At 37.9% G+C, this 21,215-nt stretch overlaps 1 protein-coding gene and 2 non-coding genes across 3 annotated transcripts; 2 read left to right on the top strand and 1 right to left on the bottom strand.

Annotated features, from left to right (window-relative positions):
- Positions 1-3,615: 3,615 nt before the first annotated feature.
- tmem88b (transmembrane protein 88 b) lies at positions 3,616-11,067 on the bottom strand. Its single transcript, XM_017471461.3, has 3 exons — positions 10,506-11,067; positions 7,867-8,247; positions 3,616-5,208 (listed from the first exon to the last, which is right to left on the bottom strand). The coding sequence occupies exons 2-3, from the start codon at positions 8,239-8,241 to the stop codon at positions 4,927-4,929; spliced, it is 657 nt and encodes a 218-aa protein (XP_017326950.1). The 5' UTR covers positions 8,242-8,247; positions 10,506-11,067; the 3' UTR covers positions 3,616-4,926.
- A 2,105-nt stretch (positions 11,068-13,172) lies between these two features.
- On the top strand, positions 13,173-13,363 carry LOC124628371 (U2 spliceosomal RNA). Its single transcript, XR_008396796.1, has one exon. It is a non-coding gene; the product is annotated as a U2 spliceosomal RNA (small nuclear RNA).
- A 1,531-nt stretch (positions 13,364-14,894) lies between these two features.
- LOC124628363 (U1 spliceosomal RNA) lies at positions 14,895-15,058 on the top strand. Its single transcript, XR_006982864.1, has one exon. It is a non-coding gene; the product is annotated as a U1 spliceosomal RNA (small nuclear RNA).
- The last annotated feature ends 6,157 nt before the right edge of the window (positions 15,059-21,215 follow it).

The raw sequence follows: 21,215 nt of genomic DNA, 5'->3' as shown, positions 1-21,215 counted from the left end.
TTCTCTGTGGGGTGTGGATGTTTCCAGTGCTAAACTAAAGGGGGGTGCCCATAGTGTGTCATTTTCTGGTAAAACAATAAATTAAATTAAATAAAAAGCTGTTGTCTGATCAGTTTAAAATCTGTCTGTTCTGCATATATTGTATATGTGCACATTCTTCCAGTATTTATTCCATTAGCATGGCTGAACTCTTACATCTGCATATCATATTGTATTCATATTGCCTACTAAGCTTATTATGTTTATTTATTTATTTATTTATTTATTTATTTATTTATTTATGTGTATGGCCCAAGGCAATATCAAGGCTTTGCAGTCCTTGTTTAAACCTTCAGGAAACACAGTTGCAAGGTAAAAACATCTTGTTAACTTTGGATTATTATTTTATTCAAACAGATAAAGATTTGCCCCTGAAGAAGGGATTTTTAATATGACATTTAATAGGGACATTTAAATATATAAGGAATTTAAAGAACAAATAAATCAGTGACCACTAAATTAAAATCAAACAGTTGTAAAGCAAGGGTTATAATTAATTTTAGCAGTTGGTTTTAAAAATAGAGTGAGCACATTTAAGAAACACTAAATATGTAAAAGTAGATTTACACAACTTCTGTTCTGCTTTTCACTGAACTAAATCAGGGCACTCCATTGTAGTTTACCTGCTGCCTTCTTAATTGAATAATGATATAAGCATTTTATGTTTCCATGCTAATATCCCAAATTACACTTATTATTGTTCATGAGTCATTCCCAGTCTACTGCTAACCTTAGATAACTTTAAATTCTAAATATAACATATAAATTCCTTCGAAATTCCCCTTTCTTCTCAAGCCACAATTATAGGGACAATGTATGCTACAGTAAGTTGCAGTCCAGAGAATTGGGTAGAGTTCCTTCAATTGTTTCTCTTGGATGAAAGTCTGTTTTTCCATAAATGCCACTCTCATTTACTAAATCAGTAAGCTGAGGAATTTCACAAGCAAAATGACTTTGTGTGAGGCTGAGCTTTTCTTTTTCTTGAAGTACAGCCTCCATGTTCATGCACTTTCATACATCTTCACTGAACTCTGTACAACAGCAAAGACTGTCTATCGACATAGTTTAGCAGATCAATAGCCAAGTTGTAAGTTATACTTCAGAAGTAGATGAAAGGCAAACTAGATCTGTGAAAATTTTGAACCAATTAGACTCCAATTAGTCTCTACTACCTAGAGCTGCTTCTCCAGAAAGGGGATCTGTGTCTCCCAGACAGGGGAATCCAATACACCAAACTGCACTGCACACTCTGTATAGATTTACAGGCTCTATAAATGACTAAATGAAAATACCTATTAGAAATGTCAGGTCAGGGTGGATTTCTAAATACTCTAATATTATCGCCAATATGTGGGTCAACATTTCATACTCAGTTTCAGCTTCACTTGCACACACCTCTTTGTTAATACTGCTGGTGAATTAATCTTATATCATCAATAATCAATATCCTGCTTCTAATAATACAGATACAGACACACACACACACACACACACACACACACACACACACACACACACACACACACACACACACACACACACACACACATTATTTAATAAATATGACATACCATAAAAGGTCTAGAGAGGCACCAGCCTTGGCTTCAAGATATTTGGACTTATCTGACTCTCCCATCTTCAGACACCCCTGCAAAAAATCATTTCAGGGAGGTAACTCACCCCTTGCATATAATTATCCCATATAATTGATTATACATTTTGCTAAACGTTCTTGAAGGAAAATGCTGTCACTGATAATGACAAAAATCCACTGAGAATTAAATTGTTTTCAATGTGAATTTTAAAATACATAGAAAGAGGGTGAAATGTACTCCATCTTTTTATTCAATATAATATAGCCTAATAATATTAGGTTCAAACCAGTACAACAAACTAGTATAACAAGTATTTCACTTCTCTTTGATTAATAATAATTTTTGACCACAAACAAATTTCAAACATAACCTTTGACCTCTTAGAGATTGCGCCTGCCCTCCAAACCTCCAAGCGACTTGAGTAGTAGGTGATGTCAGCGAGGCATCCATTTTGCTTTGCGAAATCATCTTTTATAGTAGTTTGTGCATGTAATCCAAGTTTATAATGATGTTTTAGGCTCAATGCAAAAAACCCCGAAAGATATAAACAAGAAAAAAATGTTGGTTTTAAGTAAATCCACATTATAATCTACAGATAACTAAATAAACGAGGCTGTTTTATAACGTTAACGAGTAGGAGTAGAGGCTGACTGTGTTGATAAAGTAGGCCTATATGTTATTTATTATTTATTTATTCTTTATTACGATTTATGAATGACTAATTACAAAGCTGATATTTAACCTTGCCTCTTTATCTCTACTTAATTTGCAGTTAGAAGAATTTTGAATTTTTTTATTATTATTTATTTTTAATATAACTTCTGAAGGATGTCCATTAAGGATGTCCACATGAACTTGTGGGTCTGCAGCTTGTGTTGGTAAGAACAATTATGTTTTTAATGTTTTTAAGCAAGCAGTAACCATGTGCACACAAAAACCCTGCACATTTATTCAGAGGTTAAACACTGATACTCCCTAGATATGTAGATAAATATTGTACACACTTGTGTGTGTGTGTGTGTGTGTGTGTGTGTGTGTGTGTGTGTGTGTGTGTGTGTGTGTGTGTGTGCGCGCGTGTGTAAAATAGAAAGAAGGGAAGATAACTCCCCCTGCTGCAAATGATGAACAGATTGCTCCATGAGGTGACTTTACAAGCAGATCACAGTGGTTTTGACTCTCTGTTTTTTATTCCATCAGATATAAGCTACTCCTATGGTTTTATAATGGGTAAGCTTTATTTGCAGACTCCTATTAAAGCTATGTTTCAAGCATGTAAAAGTTCGTAACTTTGCAAGTGTTAGTCTAATCCTTCATTTGTCCTGCCTTCAGCACAAGCATGCAAATACACACTGCATTCAAGCACACATTTAGTAAGGTTAAGCAGTGTGGGTGACCTAGACATGATGTGGGCTTAAAAAAAAGCAATTTGTGAATCAGATGAGTTTGCTTAGTATATGTGAGTGCATGTGACAAAGCTTTTAGGTTGCTTGTGTGTCTTTTGTTGGATAACTGTGGTTATTTAGTAATTATTTAGTAATTATTTAGTAATTATTTGTATCAATGGTGTATATATACATATACATTGTTCTGAAAACTAAATTAGATTTTCAGAACACAAATCAACAAAAAGATTATTTATAAATAGTAATACATGACTACACTGAATGATGGTCTATTCAAGATTTGAAAGAAATTCACTGTAAACGTCATAACATATAAGTCCTGATTTTGAGGTTAACCCTTTTGTAAACATGTAAAATTGAGTGTAAGAAAAACTTTGGTGAAAATTCTTCTGCCCTGCAGCAAACTGCCTGATTTTCCAGGTCAGTTTATGTATTGTCCAGGAGAAAAAACATCTTATCGAAATGCTAGGCTACATGAATGCAGAGGATAACAACAGATAGCAGGTAGACAGGATCAAATAGTTAACTATCCAGAAATTAATATTTCAATTTTAATAGGAGTAAAAGGGACATTTACATATAAAATGTTTTATTTTTAAGGCTAGAATTTATGGGGTGATAAATGCATACAACATATAGTCCAGCTTTAGTTAGAAAAATAAATCCAATGTTTTTATGAGAAAAGTACAAATTTACAAAAGTCTTGTTGGCTTTAAATATTAACTTGTAAATTACTGATAGCTCAGAAACAACCCTGGTTTATTGATCAGCGTTAGTGTACATGAGTATGTTTGAATACAAAATAGAAAATATGTGATCTATTTGTTATACATTCAAAAAATGCTGTTTTTTTTTTTTGCCTCTTGTTCAATTTAATTAATTAGTATGAACTAAAGTAACATGATTTTTGAACATTTTGTTCAAACTTAAATTCATTGTCTTCAATCCACCTAATATATTTATAACTGGAGTTTACTTAATTCATCTGTGTTAAAATTACATGAATCATTTTTGTTGACATAACTAACTGGGCAGTGGCTCTGTAGTTCCCAGCATGCTTTACAAGGGACTGCATTAGGAGAGTAAATTTAGGGCTTAAGTGTTTTTCAGTAAAGGGAAAGACATGTTAGTGTTAAACGTACAGGTATGTTGGACATTTGAAGGCATTTCCGTAATGTTTTTGAATTTTGTGGTTATCATTGTACTGAAGGGTGGCGCTTGTGTTTAGGCTGTGGTCACTCAGTGATTTATGCTAATCAGTACTGACAACAGTCTTTTCTTATTTGTTCATTATATACATTGTGTATAATGATGAATGAAACTGCTTGTTTAAACATAAGAAAATTAATTAAACCTCAGTCAATTAATAAAAAAAAAATACGTTGGTCCAACATAAGAAAATTTTGTCTGACAAATGTAATAAAGTTAATTAAACATATTAGAGTAAATGAATTTGACCTTAACCAACTAAACTGTGTTGACCCAACTAAACTGGTTTATTTTGAATCAACTAAAGTAAATTGGGTGTAAAATCTTTCTTCAGTTAAATTAAGTAAGGGAAATTAATTCATTTTTTGAGAGTATATAAAGTATCTCTGATGGTGATTTGAAAATAGACCTTCAATGACCCTGCTTTTCTTCTTTTTGATTCATTTTGTTTACCTTTCTCATTTTTCCTTTTCAACACACTTTGCTTCTATTTTTAGGCAGGTAGTGAAAGCATACTAAATAATTGCATAATTTGGTTGACTTTTGACAGAATTTGTTAGAGGTTTTATTTGACATGTTTCAAGGATCCACACATAGCTATGAAGGAAACCATTGTAGTTTTTTTACTTAAACACATGGCAAGTGGAAAATTCGCTGAGACCCATCATTGAGTTCCACTGTCATACCCAAACTTTTCCCTTCTTTCTGTCTTGACCTGCGTCTTGTCCACAGCAGCGTCTTCCCAGGCCGTGGTGGTATGTGGCAGGCAGGTTTTTGTAGACAGCGCGACTGTAAGGGATGAAACAGAGGCTGAGCTGCAGGTGACGAGCCAGTCTGCAGTAGGCAGCCAATGCCAGAACAAGCAGTGGGGTGACGAGCAGGAAGCCCACGATTAACAAAGCCACACAGCCTCCGTCACTCAGCAGGTCTGAACAGTAGGGTGATGTACCACCTGGATGCACCTTAGGAAGAGAGAGCGTGGCGATGTAAGGGAAGAAGACAGATTAAGCTTGAACAGGGGAAATGTCATCAAAATGTTTCATCTGATTTAGACCAATCAGATGCAATTATCCATCACATAAGAAGAGCATGGTATGATTTATTTTAGTTATTCACATATATAGGTCTATATATACACATATTACAAATATTTGAACCTTTTCTTAGCTAGCGATATTCATGCAGCTTTATCACACCGTATATATGGGTTGATATTTTCCTGCCATCACCACATCACACTGTGCTGTATTTTGGATTTATATTAGGTTCAGCGCGTAGTGGGGCTTGCCGTTTGACTGGGGGGAGATAACGAAGAATGTTTGCAGAGGAGAAGTTAGGAGATGAGGTGCTATTGAAAGAATGTGCTTTTGAAGTGCAGACAGACTAAGAACAGACACATGGAGCTCAGATATCTGCTGCATTATTACATGCAACCTGACACACTGGCTGTAAAAGACATCACTGTGCATGTGTGTGCAATAAACACCCATCAAAGCAGTTCTAAGTTAACATTTAGGCTTTCCTCTTTAACCAGAAGATTTGTAGTCAGTTGTGACAAAAAAGTCTCAATGGAATATATATTTTTTATTGGAAGTGTCTGTAAACGTGGGAATCTAGTGTCTGTATAATTTAGCTGAACTTGGATGTCGCAATAATTTGTAATGATACTCTGTGACTGAGTAAAGAGGTTTAGTGTAACAGTGGGAGAGAAATCTTGATTACCACCCCCCAAAATTCCTTTGGTATGTCCCTCTGAAGGGGATAAACGAACAGTGAAGGCTAAGCTGAGAATGCAGGGTGAGCTGATAAGACTTCTACAAACCCAGCTGTGCTTGCTTTTTTTTCCCCTGTGAGTTGGTGCCACAAAGACCCTTGTAAATCAGACTATGGTTGAATCTTTGTAGTAATCCTGTCTTGCTACACTTTAATTTGTCAACCTAAAAAGTGGATTTTGATCCGGTGCAATTTGGCAATTCTGGTTGCACACCAGAAAGCTGGATAAGTCAATCATCATACCTGTAAAGAAATCGCCACACATATGCCATCACATTTAAGTCTGATTTTCTTTCTTTTTTTTTTTTTTTTTTTTTTTTTTAAAGTATTGGCAATGGAAAGAATGTAGATGATAGATAGAATACTGTGATGGTTTGAAGGACAAAATATTGTGTCTAACTAAAATATATTACTAGGAATGTTGTCTAAAATTCAAAAGGTTTCAGGTTGACATGCATTCTCTTTTAATATGCTATTTCTTTGCCAATCTTTGACTTGTGTTTTTTTTTGTGCAGAAAATCACCCTTTCTATCCCTTTTCCAAAAATTTACTGGTACTTTTTGTTATTTATGACTCAATCACTCATGGCACAGTAACACAGAAGTCAGTACTGAGTACTGAAATATACAACATGAGACTTTCATTTTGATATTTGATGTTTGCCCCTTAGTATTATGTGCAAATATATTGGCATCACGTATGAGAACGTTTGCGCATTTGAGTAAAAAGGCAATAAGGAAATAAACAGAGTGGGACCAGAAGAAGGTAATGGAGCACCATCTCAAACACCAAAACCTCAGTGTAACATAGAGGGGAAAACTTAGGATAAATAAATGAGTAAGTAAGGGAGAGACTAGAAACACTTGAGACAGAGGTGTGGAGCATGCAACTTGGCCTTGTAGACATTATGTAATTTTGCACTCTACTAAAGGCTCATCCTTTAATACACTTGAATAAACTTCCTTACTTGCTATTTTGATCCCTCATCTTGAAGCATGTCCTATAGAAACCAAGGATTTGTGTTGCCTTGTTTTCCATATTATAAACAACCTCTGGTTTTTAAAACCCTTATTCTGGAATACATTGGTGGCTTCTCAGAGGTCTGTAAAAATCTAAGCTTTCTGCTTTCAATGTACAGCAAAGGTTGTAAATTTAGGTTAGAGCTTGTTGGTGGCCTGCCTTTCCCTCATTTGGTAAAAGGTTTTCTTTTTGCTTAATGCCTTCACTAATCTGGTGTCCTGAAGCCACTAATTGGTCACCATGGTAAGGAGACAATAATAAAGCTATGATAACCAGAGCGGAGAAAAAAAATAATATCTAGGTTGAACTTTATTGACTTTAAAGGCAAAATACAAGCTTACAAAGATAATGTTGCAAGTTCTACAGTATGTTACTGTTTTACTCTTGTAAACAGTCATGTTAAGGTGGAAAGAGTTAAGAACTCAGCCAGCACAAAGAACATGGATGTTTGAAACATTATGTCTCTTATTTGGTTACTTGTTTTTCTATCTAAGAGTGGAACACTTGTTTATGGGAGCCCCTGAAGAGTCTGCAGTGGGCTCCTGGGATGATGTGAACTCTCCTGACCTCACTAATGCTTCTGTTTAATGCTCTGAGAAATGCCAGAGATTAAGAGATTATGCACCAAAAGGGGGAGAGAGACCACACAACATCCTAATTTCTGTGGTTAAAATTTGTCGTAATTGGGCATAATTATCTAAATTTCACACATTTTCAGTTCAGGTAATTATATTGCAACAATATTCTTTTTTAAAATACATTTGAATTGTTATGCTTATTATTTATCCTAATGTCTTCTGCCACATGATATATTGTTAAATACTTACAGTGGAGTGGCACAGAAATCCAAATACCACCATAACTATGACAGGAGTGAGGATCAGGCCGAACACCAGAGCAACCAGGCACAGGTTAATAGTGGCTATCACCAGGTTCTGGGCTGTTATGAGTACTGAACATGCCCAACAGTCCAGAGAGCCTCTCAGCTCAAGAGGAACCTCACCACCTCCAGCTATTGGTGCAGAATATGGAGGAGGCACCACCACCCCAGGGCCGTTGATAGGAGTCCCAGCTGCAGATGTGTAGTCTGGGGTGCTGCTGTGCTGGAGATGAACCTCCTGGTGGTGATTTGGTGGGACCTCCTCAGAGAGGTCAAGGGCCTGGTGAACAACTCCCTTCTCTAGAGTGCCAGTCATACTCATAGTGACCTGCATAGAAGGAATCAGTGCAGTTGCTATTATTATTGAAGTTTCCATTTTTTAGTTTATTTTTTAATGATAGAAATTGACATTTTGTAGAGTATGAATACCCCCCCCCCCCCCCCCCCCCCCTTTTTTTAAGGATGCATGACTGGTATTGGCTGAATATGGATAGTTAGTCGATCTTGTGGCGTCTTGAAACCTGAACTTGACTGTTTGTCCCTCTATTTTTCTTGCATTGGTTCCCTTAAATAACCACTGAAATATCTGTTTATACTTTCCCTTATTTGTGGAGGAAATTGGTTATAAATGAGAAGGTGATAAAGTGAGTATGAAACTGTAAATGGAATTTCTGTTATTCATGGATTTATTTGTAATATTTTTATCACAAGTAGACTTTCTTTAATGTACAGTGTAGTGGTATAAGATCTTGCCTAGCTTCCTTCTTTGAGCCAATAAGCAGTTTTCAAATTTATAAGCAGGATGTAATATTGAGCATTATAATTTTTCTGCGTGTGTGCCGTCTAATATACTGAATTGTGCATAAGCCATTATAATTTAAGCATTTTTGTATTTTGTCTAAATTAATGCATTTTAGATTATTCTTCACTTTTTAATACTGCTGTGTAGCCTTTACTAGTCTACAGAGTTAGCCACAACTTAGTCTACAGAGTATTTACTTGAGTTTTTGGTCCAGAATTCTCGGCAGAGAATGTTTAGTTAAGACAATAATATGAGAGACAAGTAATGAGAGGTGACAAGATGCTGAAAGACAGTACAGTATTCCTAGTAGTGTTCTATTCAAATGTGACTTGCATTTTATCCAATTTAGCAATGTATACCAAATTTTATTATATTGACATCATAGTGAAGGCATGTGTTTTTTAACAGTGAAGCTAAACTTGAGTGATATAACAGCTAATTTGCTTGGCTGGAAGCTGCTTTGCAATTGTTGGTGTTCTGAATGTTGAAATAATGAATTGTGAGAGGATTGTCGTAAGCACATACACTAGTCATATATAGGAAGAGTGTTTTTGCTTTTCACTTTCCTAAATTATTCTCCAGAGTTGGCTCATCCAGGTAAGACCTCTTCAGTTCTTCATTAAAGCAATCAACTCAACCAGTTCTCACCAATATCATATGATTCTCATGGCAGTGATTTTGGCAGCATACAAAATAATTGGTTCATTATTGTACTGAAACAATATTATGGACTTGCTTGTTTGGGTGCCTTGTAGGCTGAGCAATATTTGTAATTAATGCTGGCTGTTAATTTAGTGCTAATCTTTTAAATAGTATCACATGGTGCATTGCATTTGACTTCTGATGGAGTGTCTTCTAGTGGAATATTATGAAAAATTGTCAATAGGGAAGGGACATGACCATATCTGCACACCATCAGCCAGTCACTCAATGGCAGGCTGAGGTTTACGTCCTGAACAAATATATCTTCTTTAGTGATAAATAAAAATAAAAACACACGCAGGAGTACTGCGATACTTTAAGGAAGTAAAGTACAAGTAAGGAAGATTTAAAGATCCATATTTAAATTCTGTACAAAGGATTTCCTGCTGTTGTGTGTGTTGGAGGTTGGCACACATTTTTAGAGTGTATGTAGCAGGAAGTGCCAATCTGAACTAAAAACAATATTCTGTAGTTTGTCTGTTTTTTTAATCTTCATTCCTGTTCAGGTCTGCCTTTCTGGGAACCACACAATTGAATTTTTCTTTTTCTTTTTTAAATAAACATTCACATGATTTGTGAGAGGTTTAATGGGAGGGAAATCCTTTGATTTTTGATGCTAAATTTTACTTGGCCTGCAACACTTGGATAATAAACAATGGATAATATAACATTAATTTTGCCTGTTTTGTAGATCAAGTCATAATATTTCTCATTGTCATACTTCAATTTTCATTCACTAAAAGCTTAGTGTATTGCACTAATTGGCAGTCATTTTCAAAAGTGAAGCATTATAAGGCATTACAGAAGGATTACAGATTGCAAACTTAATGTCATTATGTAGACTATATGACAGTTTTATAGTGATTTTTTTTTTTCGGCCCCTGTACTAACTTGCCCAAAGTATATAGGTTTACAACTTATTTTAATACTTTTATCTGTTCAAATGATTTCACCTTTGTAAGTGAAATTGACTCCTAAATCCTCTGGCCTGGTAGTGCGAATACTTCACATTCCATGAGAATTAGATCAGATAGGTGGCCATCGTCTGCACTTCATCATGTTCCTCCTCTGCAAGCACTCACCGTGTGGTATGGGGTCTAGTTGTCCTCTTCTAGTTCTTTTGGTTTGTCCAGAAGAAATTCCTTTAAGTAAGTCCTTGTTAATACTCCAGTGTTTAAAGATACCCCCCAAAACTGCCAAGCCTTTCTGCAATGTCTTTCTGAAAATATTTGGATGATAACTGCTAATTTCTTCAGTTTTGTCCTGCTTATTGAAGTCTCAGGTATATAGCCTTATACAGTTATGCAGTTCCTGTTTCTTTTGTTAATATAAAGAAGCAAATCATCAGACTCTTAAATCATTAAATTCTCTCAGCTTCTCCTGTCCCTCACCTCAAAGTCGATTGAAAGCTGTATGTGGTCAGTTGGGGAGATATACTGATGCCTTTTCCTTGCCCCTCAACTTGCCTTCCCTGGTAAGACCACCTCCTCCTGTTCTTACAAGTATTAGCCTGTGGTGTGTCTTGGGACAGATTGTTTATTTAAAGAACTCAGGGCAGGTCTTTTTAATTACTACTGAATTACTTGTAAAGTAAAATTAGCTATAAACATTCTACACATCTATGCAGCATATTTCACAAAGTTTTTTTGTTTGTTTGTTTTGTTGTTGTTGTTGTTGTTGTTTTTTTTGTTTGTTTGTTTTTTACAAATACTTACCTAACGATTATATGCTTCTTTTTTTTAGTAGTTGGAGTAATTACTCAGAGTCTGATTTGAAACTGGGTTTAGATGTATTGTTGATTTGTAGAATTCAATTTAAAGCTAGTGTAAATCATTATAGAGGTGTTGTGTCTGCCCTGATGGAATCAGATTTAACTTCCATCATAAGAGCACAAATTTCTGCAGGAGATTGCACTGTTGATGCTTTGATTGTTCCTGACAGCCAGACAGATCACAGTAATTCACATAAGAGAATTATCAGGAATAACATGTATAGATGAAATCTATAGAACATCTTTTAATAGTTTTAGATGCGTTTTTTTTTTTATATGGAAAAAATGCTAGATGGTGGCTTAAATATAAGCTTAAGTGAGAAGACTTATGTACAGAATTCTTAAAACAATGTGTGAACAAGTGTTAAAGATCTGGTTTGATTAATAATACGTATGGTAAAATGTGCAGTATGGAAAACCAGATGAGAAGGTTGTAACACAACAAGGCCAGCATTGTGTTAAACTTGTTTAACCATATTATATGCAATTTGAAACTGTTTGGTAAATGTATACATAACTTGTATATATGTGTGATATTTCTGAAATATTATTCTGATGTTGATGTATTGATAAATTATGTAGAAAAGCAGTTTGTTTCAACATTCAGGGTTTTTTCCCCCCTGCAATACCATACACCACAAATAGATGTTACATTAAGGCCTGAACTATTTAAAGGTTTTTCATTAATATTTCATACATTTTGAAATATTAATGAAAATTTTGTTTTTGCATAAACACAAATTACTTGTGTGTTTGATTATGTGTCTATTAGACAACCGCTGCAGTACTTGCAGTCCTCATCATGTTGTGTAGTGAAGGATGTTCCTCCTCGTTGTTTGTCAGCTAAAGTATCGCTTGTCAGCCTTAATGTAAAGAATTTATTGCAGGAAAGTCTGGAAGCCCTCGGCCATGCATTATTCTTTTTGGTGCACTTATTTAATCTAACCTGTCTGCTACAAGAATACTGAGAGGGCTCAGAGCAAATTTTGATTGAAAACATATTGCATGTGTTGCTGAAACATTGCACAGGTGCACAACATGAGTCTTCATGTTTGCAGTTTAAGCACGCTTTGCACTTTCTGTCTTCATGTTTTGGAGTAGTGCTAAAACTGCAAACAAAAAGACCCATATTGTGCATCTGTGTACCGCTGAATACCAGAACCTGTGATACATTTATTAAATTAATGGATTGTAGTATTGCCTAAATTATGCCTACGCTTTACCAAATAAATATCCGTATAAAATATAAAGTGAGAATGCGTACCGTGAATTGTGAAAACTAATGTTGGCCAACCGTCACGTTTCTGGTTTCCCCCCTGCAATACCTCATTTGGCCACCAAGAGGCGAGCTATTATTTATTACTTTAATCCAAAACAATATTTCCGTCATCTGTTAAAATGTTGACCATTTAATACATAATCTGTTCCTTTTAAATAGTTTTAAATTCAGTCTGTTCATTTATTTAGAAAATGCCTGTCGCCGGTTCACCAGTTGTCCTTCCTTGCACCACTTTTGGTAGGTATTAACTACTGCATACTGGAAACACCCCCAAGATTTGCCGTTTCGGAGCTGCTCAGTCGTCCCAGGTCGTCTAAGGTCGTCTAAAACCTATCTCATACTGATATACTCTGACCAAGGTTAGTGAATATGTGTGGCGGAGTTTGTCAGATTAATGTGTTTTTTTCCTTTAAGAGGTTTTTTCTTTATATAGTTTAGGTGAGGTTGTATTTTTCTGATTGGTTAGTGTACGACTTCATTAGCATTTTCTCCTCCTCTATTCGTGTGTGTTCGTGTGTTTTTAAAGATTTAGTTCTTCTGTGTGTTTGTGTCGGTTTTCTTTGAGGGTTTCTTGCGTCTTTACATGGTAACAGTGCGGGTTATATATTTTATTAACTATTTAGTGAATAAAGTAGTGTTTGTGGTCCTCGTGTGTTGTGTAGTGAAGGATGTCCCTCCTCGTGGTTTATCAGTTCAGGTATCGCTTCTCGGCCTTTTGGCTAAGATCAAGTGTAGTATCTGTTCTTATCAGTTTAATATCTGATACGTCCCCTACCCGGGGACCATATATTAAATTGATTTTTGGAGCAGGGAGATGGAATAGGGGCTTGCTCCGTCCACTCCACGCATCGACTCGGTATTGCAGTACTTCCGGGAACGGTGCACCCCCCTTATACTGTCCAAGAAAAGATAATGGAATGGTTTTTGCAGTGAAAATCTTTGAATGTTTATACGTTGTGATCAGAGTAACTGTTGTCTATCCCTGTATGTGTAGCGTGAACTTCAATAAAACCGCTTTTTTAACATTAGCGTCAGTTTATAATTGTAATATTTTCATCTTAAACTAACTGCCAATAGAAATAGCTACGAAAACTGCTTCAACAAGAAAATATTTTTAAAAGGTAAATAAATAAACACGCGCGTGACGTTATTGATGCACCCCTTTTATTACTGTCAATGAAAGATAATGATTGTATGTTTGTTTGTGGTGGTAATTACTTACACGGAAGTGAACGCTATACTTGTAATTAATTTGTTTGTAGAATTTTTGCATTTAAGCGGGTTATGGTCTCACTGAATTCACAGTTTACGCTGAATTCCAAGTTCACTACAGAAAATAATTTTTAATTGTTCATAAAGGACCAGTGTGGATTTGTACAAGTCTGTACTTTTACATACATCTTAATTTATCTGCCATGAAAACCAAACTCGCTACTCCGACTTTTGGCTGCAGTTTTAAACCAAACTGTACCTGACTACCTCACAGTAAAGTCATTTATTTTCTGTTTTAAAAAATCGTAGAAAGACAGCTGTCTTTATTGGAAGCCTGACTTATAGCGTGCCAAAATCATTTTAAAGGCTAAATTATTGTATTTATAAGTGACTTAAAACACGCACTGTAGTTCTACAACGAAAAGAATTATTTCTTGCGCTTGATTTTGCTTAACTTAATTTATCAAACAGCTCAAATTTGTCGTAATATTAATATAAACTACTAATGTATCAATTTATTATTCATAATCTATTAACCACATCAATCATAATTTGTGGCAGACGGAACTATCAACCCGGAACTATATATCCGGACTCTCATTGCGGGTCGGACAGAAACTTCTGCTTTCATGCGAGTTTTTTTCAGCTCTCTTTGTTCATAGATTGCGATGATATAATCACTTGTATGAAGCTGCTTTTCTACCTCAGTTCCTTATTTATTTGGTAATTAAATGAATGGAAGTGAGATTTCTTGTAGAGACGTGGTTTTATTTTGGCTGTAACTCGCTGCATACCAAGGGGGCGGGGCTAATTGTAGCGAGGCTTTCAAACAGTCTTCATAAAATTGTTGAAAAAATATTTTTACTGACTCTCATTGCTTATCGTGTAGCAATACGCTGCTTCTCCTGGACTGACAGTTGTGATTTTAGTGCACATGCTACAATTACAAAAGCCGTTTTCTGGACAGTGTAGGTCTCGTTTACATATTCAGAAGCAGTGCATCATGGGAAGTATTATACTGTTTTGTTGTTAAGAAAATAGACGACCACACGACTTTAAGTGTAATAAAACGTGATATTTTTTTCAGTCCTTTTAGGCTGTAGTGTTTTACACTTGGATGTGTGTTTAATATTTAAGTGCTATATTTTTCACCATGATGGTAAACAGTGTGTGCTGTGGTGCAGTCGGTAGCCGATGGTAATGCAACTCATACTTACCTGGCAGGGGAGATACCATGATCAAGAAGGTGGTTCACCCAGGGCGAGGCTCAGCCATTGCACTCCGGTTGTGCTGACCCCTGCGAATTCCCCAAATGTGGGAATCTCGACTGCATAATTTGTGGTAGTGGGGGACTGCGTTCGCGCTCTCCCCTGATTTTGCTGTACTAAAATCAGAATTTTTAATTGTGTTAGTATAATCGTGGGGATTTAGAAACATGCATGAATGGTTGGATCACTCCGTGAAAATTGCAGTCATTCAAATGTTTATAGATCATTAACAATAAAAAGTAATATTGCTGTGAATATGTTTAAATATCATGACTAATGTAAGGTGTTATATCTTGAGATATACGTGAGATAATTTCAGTGTCCTCCTGTTACTACTTACTGTAAAAATAATCTCTTTCTCAATTCTCCCCGTTAATTAGTGTCGGATACCTAATAAAATAATATATATTTTTTCTTTCATTGCTACCCTTTCCTGTAGTAAAAGTCTTCCACTTTTAGTACAGAAGCTACTTAATAGTTATCTGTGGGAATGGTTGTTCAGGGTCACAGCCCGTTTTGGGTGCGAGGTCTTTTTAAAAGTTGTTTCCCAATGTTGGTGTGTGCATGGGTTACCTTCAAACTGGTTTAATAAAAACAAGGTTTCCATTAGTAACAACAATATTTCTTTGTTAGTCAGTCAAGCACAATTAATTTATGATATTCAAAAAAAAGGAAAAGAAAAGAAAAAAAACAGGAAAATGACCAGAATTTAAGTTTAAAGATAAAATCAACATTTTAAGTTTGTAGTGTCCTGTTTTGTGTATGTTACACAAGTTTATTTATAAATCACAAATGTTGTCTGTGTTCATTGATTGAGGAGGAAAAATCAGTTAAATTGTGAATGTGAAGAAAAAAGTGTCAATAAAATTTTTTACAAATAAAAATCTGTTCTTGTCAGTTTAATATCTGGTATGTCCCCTACCCGAGGACCATATATTAATTTTTTAAAAATTTTTTTATTTTTTTTTTACGTTAAGGATGCTCTCCTTGTGTTATTTCCGGAAGTGGTTGTTTTTTATTTCATGTCGATATTTAATTATATATTTGCTAGTATTTTCTCATTTGTAAGTCGCTCTGGATAAAAGCATCTGCTAAATGAATAGATGTAAAAGTAATGTATATGTGTAGAGACGCATCTCTTCTCCTGCAGAGTAAAGTCCCTAGTGTTGAATTAACACCCTGAGTGTTTATATGAGTCCAATGGACTTATATAAACCCTGTAGGGTGTGAATTCAACACTGTGGGTGTTAAATCAACACTGGGGATTTTGCTGTGTGGACCAACTCAAACTGTCAATTGAGTGCTGAAGTCAGAAGTTGCCCCGAATGACATAATATACACTTACACTTACACTATGCACTATACACTCTGCCATCTAGTGTATGAATTTTAGAAGGGTAATATCGTCTCAAATGGCACACTTTTGGTATAGTACTAACCGGAAGTATATGCTGTTTCCCGGTCGAGGGCAAATTATGTGAAACACGCGATGGCGCTAGCATTAGCGAAATAGCCAAACAGATAGCAAAGATGAATTGCTGCATTTTACTGTTTATGTTAATGGTTCATTTTATGCCCAATAAGACCTCAGTCACCGTCAGACTGAGGCGTAATCGTCACAGTCAGGCGAATTTTGCTTGCACAATTTAAAATCAACATAGTAAGTTGTGGCTGCTGGCAATGTAAACATCTTTTTTTTTTTCGTTCAGCATCTGAGCCTGATATAGCCCCTCCCTTTCCGCACGTAAGGAAAGCTGCGACCATTGAGTACACTGAAATAGAAATACACTGGAATGGCCAATCATAGCGGAACTAGTGATAACGATCGGCTTCTCTGCCTTTTGGCTAAGTTCAATCGGAAGAGACTGCGATCGACTCTTTGGCGGCCATTGCTCTCAACCTTTTCGTGGTTTTGGGCAAAACCGTTCAGAGAGGAAATTTGTGCGGATCCTGTGATCTTCAGCTTCAGTTGGTGAATGTACCATCGAGCCAGTGAAACTGTAAATAGGTAAGTACAAATTCATTTATTTAATTCTTTTTTTCCTTTTTCGTTTTCAAAATATTTATTTCGTTTAGTTTTATATTTGTTTAACTATTTATTGTAGTTTATTTATTTATTTATTTAGGTATGTATGTATAGGCTAGTGGTGCCTCCAAAATGTCGGCTGCTCGTGCCAGCATGAGGAGGCACCACAGCGTGCGCTTTTTATTTAAAGAAGTGGATGGAAAGCTCCTGGGGATGTCACGCCTTGATTTCTCCAGGAAGCTAATCCAAAAATCTCTTAGCTTTAAACCCGATGAACTGAACTGTCTGGTGACTCTGCCCCTGAATAAAGGTTTTGATGTTAGCTTTCGGACTGCATCTCTGCTAAATGATTTCTGGCAACGGTTTGATGGTTGTAAGGCCCATTTCTCCATGTTCACCGTGGAGAAACTCTCTGATAATTCACTTAAAACGGTGATTGTTAGGATGTTTAATGAAACGGTGACTGGGGATGACATTTGCGTATGGCTGGGTAGATTTTGTACTGTTCGCGGACAACCAGTCAAAGTGTTGGATGAGGACGGCATCTGGAATTGTTCCTGGCGGATTTCCATTAAACAATGGGAAGACGCTGGGGGCTACCAGGGCCTGAGACATCTGCCTTCCATGATTGTGTTGGGAGAGAACAGAGGCTACATCCACTACCAGGGGATGCCCAAACTCTGCCGTAAGTGTGGGAGGATGGGTCATCTAGCCGAGGCGTGCCAGGAAATCATTTGTGGAAAATGTAGAGAAATTGGTCACGTTTTTGATGAGTGCACCATTGGCAGACGGTGCAATCTGTGTGGGGAGACAAACCACCTCTACAGAGATTGCCCAAAGAGCTTTGCCAACAAATTGAAAAACAACAAGATGGCCGCCCCACAAACGCGACAAACCGAGCAAACAACGGAGAAGGAGGCGGGCCCTGTGGTTTTGGCGGGAGAGCCAGCTCTCCCGTCAGCCTCAGGGCCTGAGCAGATACCGGTAAGTGGGGCGGCCTCAGGGGCGGAGTCAGACAAGCAGAGGGAGGAAGCCCCCCCCTCCCCGCAAAATAAAGTACAGGAAATGGCGGAAGGGGAGGAAGGGACGGCTTCCTCAATGGAGACAGTATCAGAGTTAAGTGTGGTATCTGGGGAGAGTGGGCCAGACAGTCCTCTCCCGAATGCTCAGGTGCAGAAAAGACCTGCGGGATCTCCTCTGTTTGTAACAGAGGAGAAGAAACTGAGGGCAGAGCATAGGCGGGACAGTTCTTCCTCGGAAGACCTGAACCGCTTATGGCCCTCAGAGCCCCCAAATGAGGTTTCTTTCTTGCACCTCCAGCTGAGAACATCTTCGCCAAAGGAGCCGCGAGAGGTTGCCTCCGCGGCCCGTGAGGCAGCAGACACTTGCCCTCCTGAACCCAGTCCCACTGGGATAAAGGAAGAGCAAGTGTCACAAGAGATAATATGCCTCTAATTTGTTTTTAACATTGTCTCTGCATGTTTTTAATACCGTTTTATACCTATTTTTACCATACTGCTCATGGCCCTCACAATCTCTACCATCAATGTGAGAAGTGTGAGGTCCACCCTGAGAGCACAGAGTGTATTATCCTTTTTAAAAGCTTTTAAGTCAGATGTGATTTTATTACAAGAGTGTGCTTTGCCCTTTTTATCCAGTTATAGGAAATGGGAAGACATGTGGACACCGGGACCCTCCGTGTGGAGTGGTTCCAATTTTAATAAATGTGATGGTGTCGCTATTTTAATAAAAAATCCCAATATTGTGGTGAAGGGCAGCACAGTGGTGAGGGATGGCCGGGCAATTTTAGCCAATCTGACGTTTTTAGATAGGGATTTTACCATTCTTAATGTGTATGGTTTTACAGAAAAAAATGAAAGGTATGAACTTTTAGAAGACCTGCAGTCCCACATGCTAGGGAGGGCTCCTTTAATCGTAGCAGGGGATTTTAATTGTATTTTAACAGCTAAAGACAGGAAAAGGGTAACAGGGGAGTGCGCAGTTGATAAAACATCGGTTTTACTCCAGGGATTAATCAAAGATTTTAAACTAGTCGACTGTTTTAAAGCATTGCATCAAAGAGAGGAGGGCTTCACCTGGTTCAGTGGTGATGGCACCAGAGCCTCTCGGATCGACTATGTTTTTACACGGGACTGCCCGCCGACCGATGCTACACTGACCCCTTTCTTCTTTTCTGACCACATGATGCTGTCCTGCACCCTGTCACTGTCCACTGGTGTGACGGTAGGAGGAGGGCTCTGGAGGCTGAACTGCTCGGTGTTAGAAGATAAAGAAGTAGTCAGAGAGTACAGGGAGCAGTTCAGCCAATGGCAGACCCTCCAGGACTTTTATGAGTCACGAGCACAGTGGTGGGAGATGATAAAGGAACGGACAAAAATATTTTTTAAGAAGGTAGGGAAAGAAAGGAAAAATAAGGAAAAAAGATGCATGATGGGACTGCAAAAAAGGCTGCAGAGATATTTTAACCTTTTTAACTGTGGGATTGATTTTACTGAACAGATTAAAGAAGTAAAAGAAGAAATGCGTGTTTTATCGGATATACAAAGCAGGGGGGTCATTTTAAGAAGCAGAGAGAGGGAGATTGAAGAAGGGGAAAAGTGCACAAGATATTTTTTTAAAAAGATTGTTTCAAGGGGAGGTATAATCACCACAATAAAAGATGGAGGGAGGGAGTTAAAATCAACAGATGAGATTTTAGGTGGGGTGGAAGAATTTTATACCGACCTATATAAGGAAAAATCTGTGCACAAAGATACCCTGGAGGAAGTTTTAGCCTTTTTAGACAACAAGGTCAATAGTGAAACAATGCTTTTATCCCAGGATTTCACGCTTTTAGAAATGCAAAATTCTTTAAAAGGTTTTAAAAGGGGGAAGTCCCCTGGAATGGATGGACTCCCCCTAGAATTTTATCTGACTTTCTGGGACATTTTAGCACATGACTTATTCACTGTTTTTAACGAATTTGAGACCTTGGACAGACTCCCAGACAGCTTTAGAGTAGGGATAGTGTCGCTTCTTCACAAGAAAGGCGACAAGACAGACCTCAGGAACTGGAGACCGATCACGCTTTTAAATTTCGATTGTAAACTTTTTAGCAAGATTTTATCTGCACGTATGTCGACCGTTTTAGAGGACGTGATCCACCCGGATCAAGCATGCGCTGTGCCAGGGAGGAAGATCACCGACAGCCTGGTACTGATCAGAGACGTCATCTGTTACGCGAGAGACAGAAACATCCGGCTAGCGGTCCTGAACCTAGATTTTGAAAAAGCATTTGACCGAGTCTCGCATCAGTTCCTGTTTCAGGTACTGGACAAAATGGGGTTCCCTGATAGGTTCATAGCCTGGGTGGGATTACTGTACAAGGGCATAATCAGTAGAATGTTGGTAAACGGGCACGTGTCCAAGGCGGTGAATATCCGCAGTGGCGTCCGTCAGGGGTGTCCTTTATCTCCCCTCCTGTATGTGGCTTGCATCGAGCCACTGGCACAGATCTTGAGAAGGGATAAATGGATTAAAGGACTTGAAGTGCCTGGGACGGGTGGACTGACCGCGACGTGCGTTTTATATATGGACGACGTAACCCTTTTAGCCACAGACGTTTTATCCATGCGAAGAGCAATGGACCTGACTGACTGGTACGGTCGGGCCTCGGGCGCCAAGCTCAACAGGGGCAAGTCCGAGGCCCAGCTCTTCGGGCCGTGGGGTAGCGTGGACACAGGAGGACTGGAATTGGTTTTTAAAAACGACCTACGGATTTTAGGAGTAAAATTTGACAAAGAGGGTGGAGGACGTGGAAACTGGGCCGACGTGTTAGGGAAAGTCAGGCAGAAACTGGGCTTTTGGGGACTGAGACAGATGACATTGGAAGGTAAAGTTTTAATTTTTAAAGCAGTAATTTTACCTTTGATGTTACTGGTGTGTTCTGTTTTTAGTCCCCCACGACACTTTCTTTTAGAGCTGGAGAGGGCGGTGTTTTACTTCTTCTGGGGGTCCAAGTGGGAGAGAGTGAAGAGGGAGGTCGTGAAGAAGAGACCGGAAAACGGCGGGAAAGGCCTCCCGGACCCCCACCTCTTTTTAGGCAGCCGTTTCACCGCCCTCCACATCGCGTACGCCGTGGCCCCGTCCAGAGAGAGCAAGACAGCGGCCATGACCCGTTTCTGGATGGGGTCATACCTACGAAGCCTAAAGATTTTACCTGTAGACCTCAAAACG

This window comes from Ictalurus punctatus, chromosome 7 (genome assembly GCF_001660625.3).
Source record: "Ictalurus punctatus breed USDA103 chromosome 7, Coco_2.0, whole genome shotgun sequence".
Lineage (NCBI taxonomy): Eukaryota > Metazoa > Chordata > Actinopteri > Siluriformes > Ictaluridae > Ictalurus > Ictalurus punctatus.
Note: the sequence above shows the minus strand (reverse complement) of the source record. Positions and strands in the feature narration are given on the sequence as shown.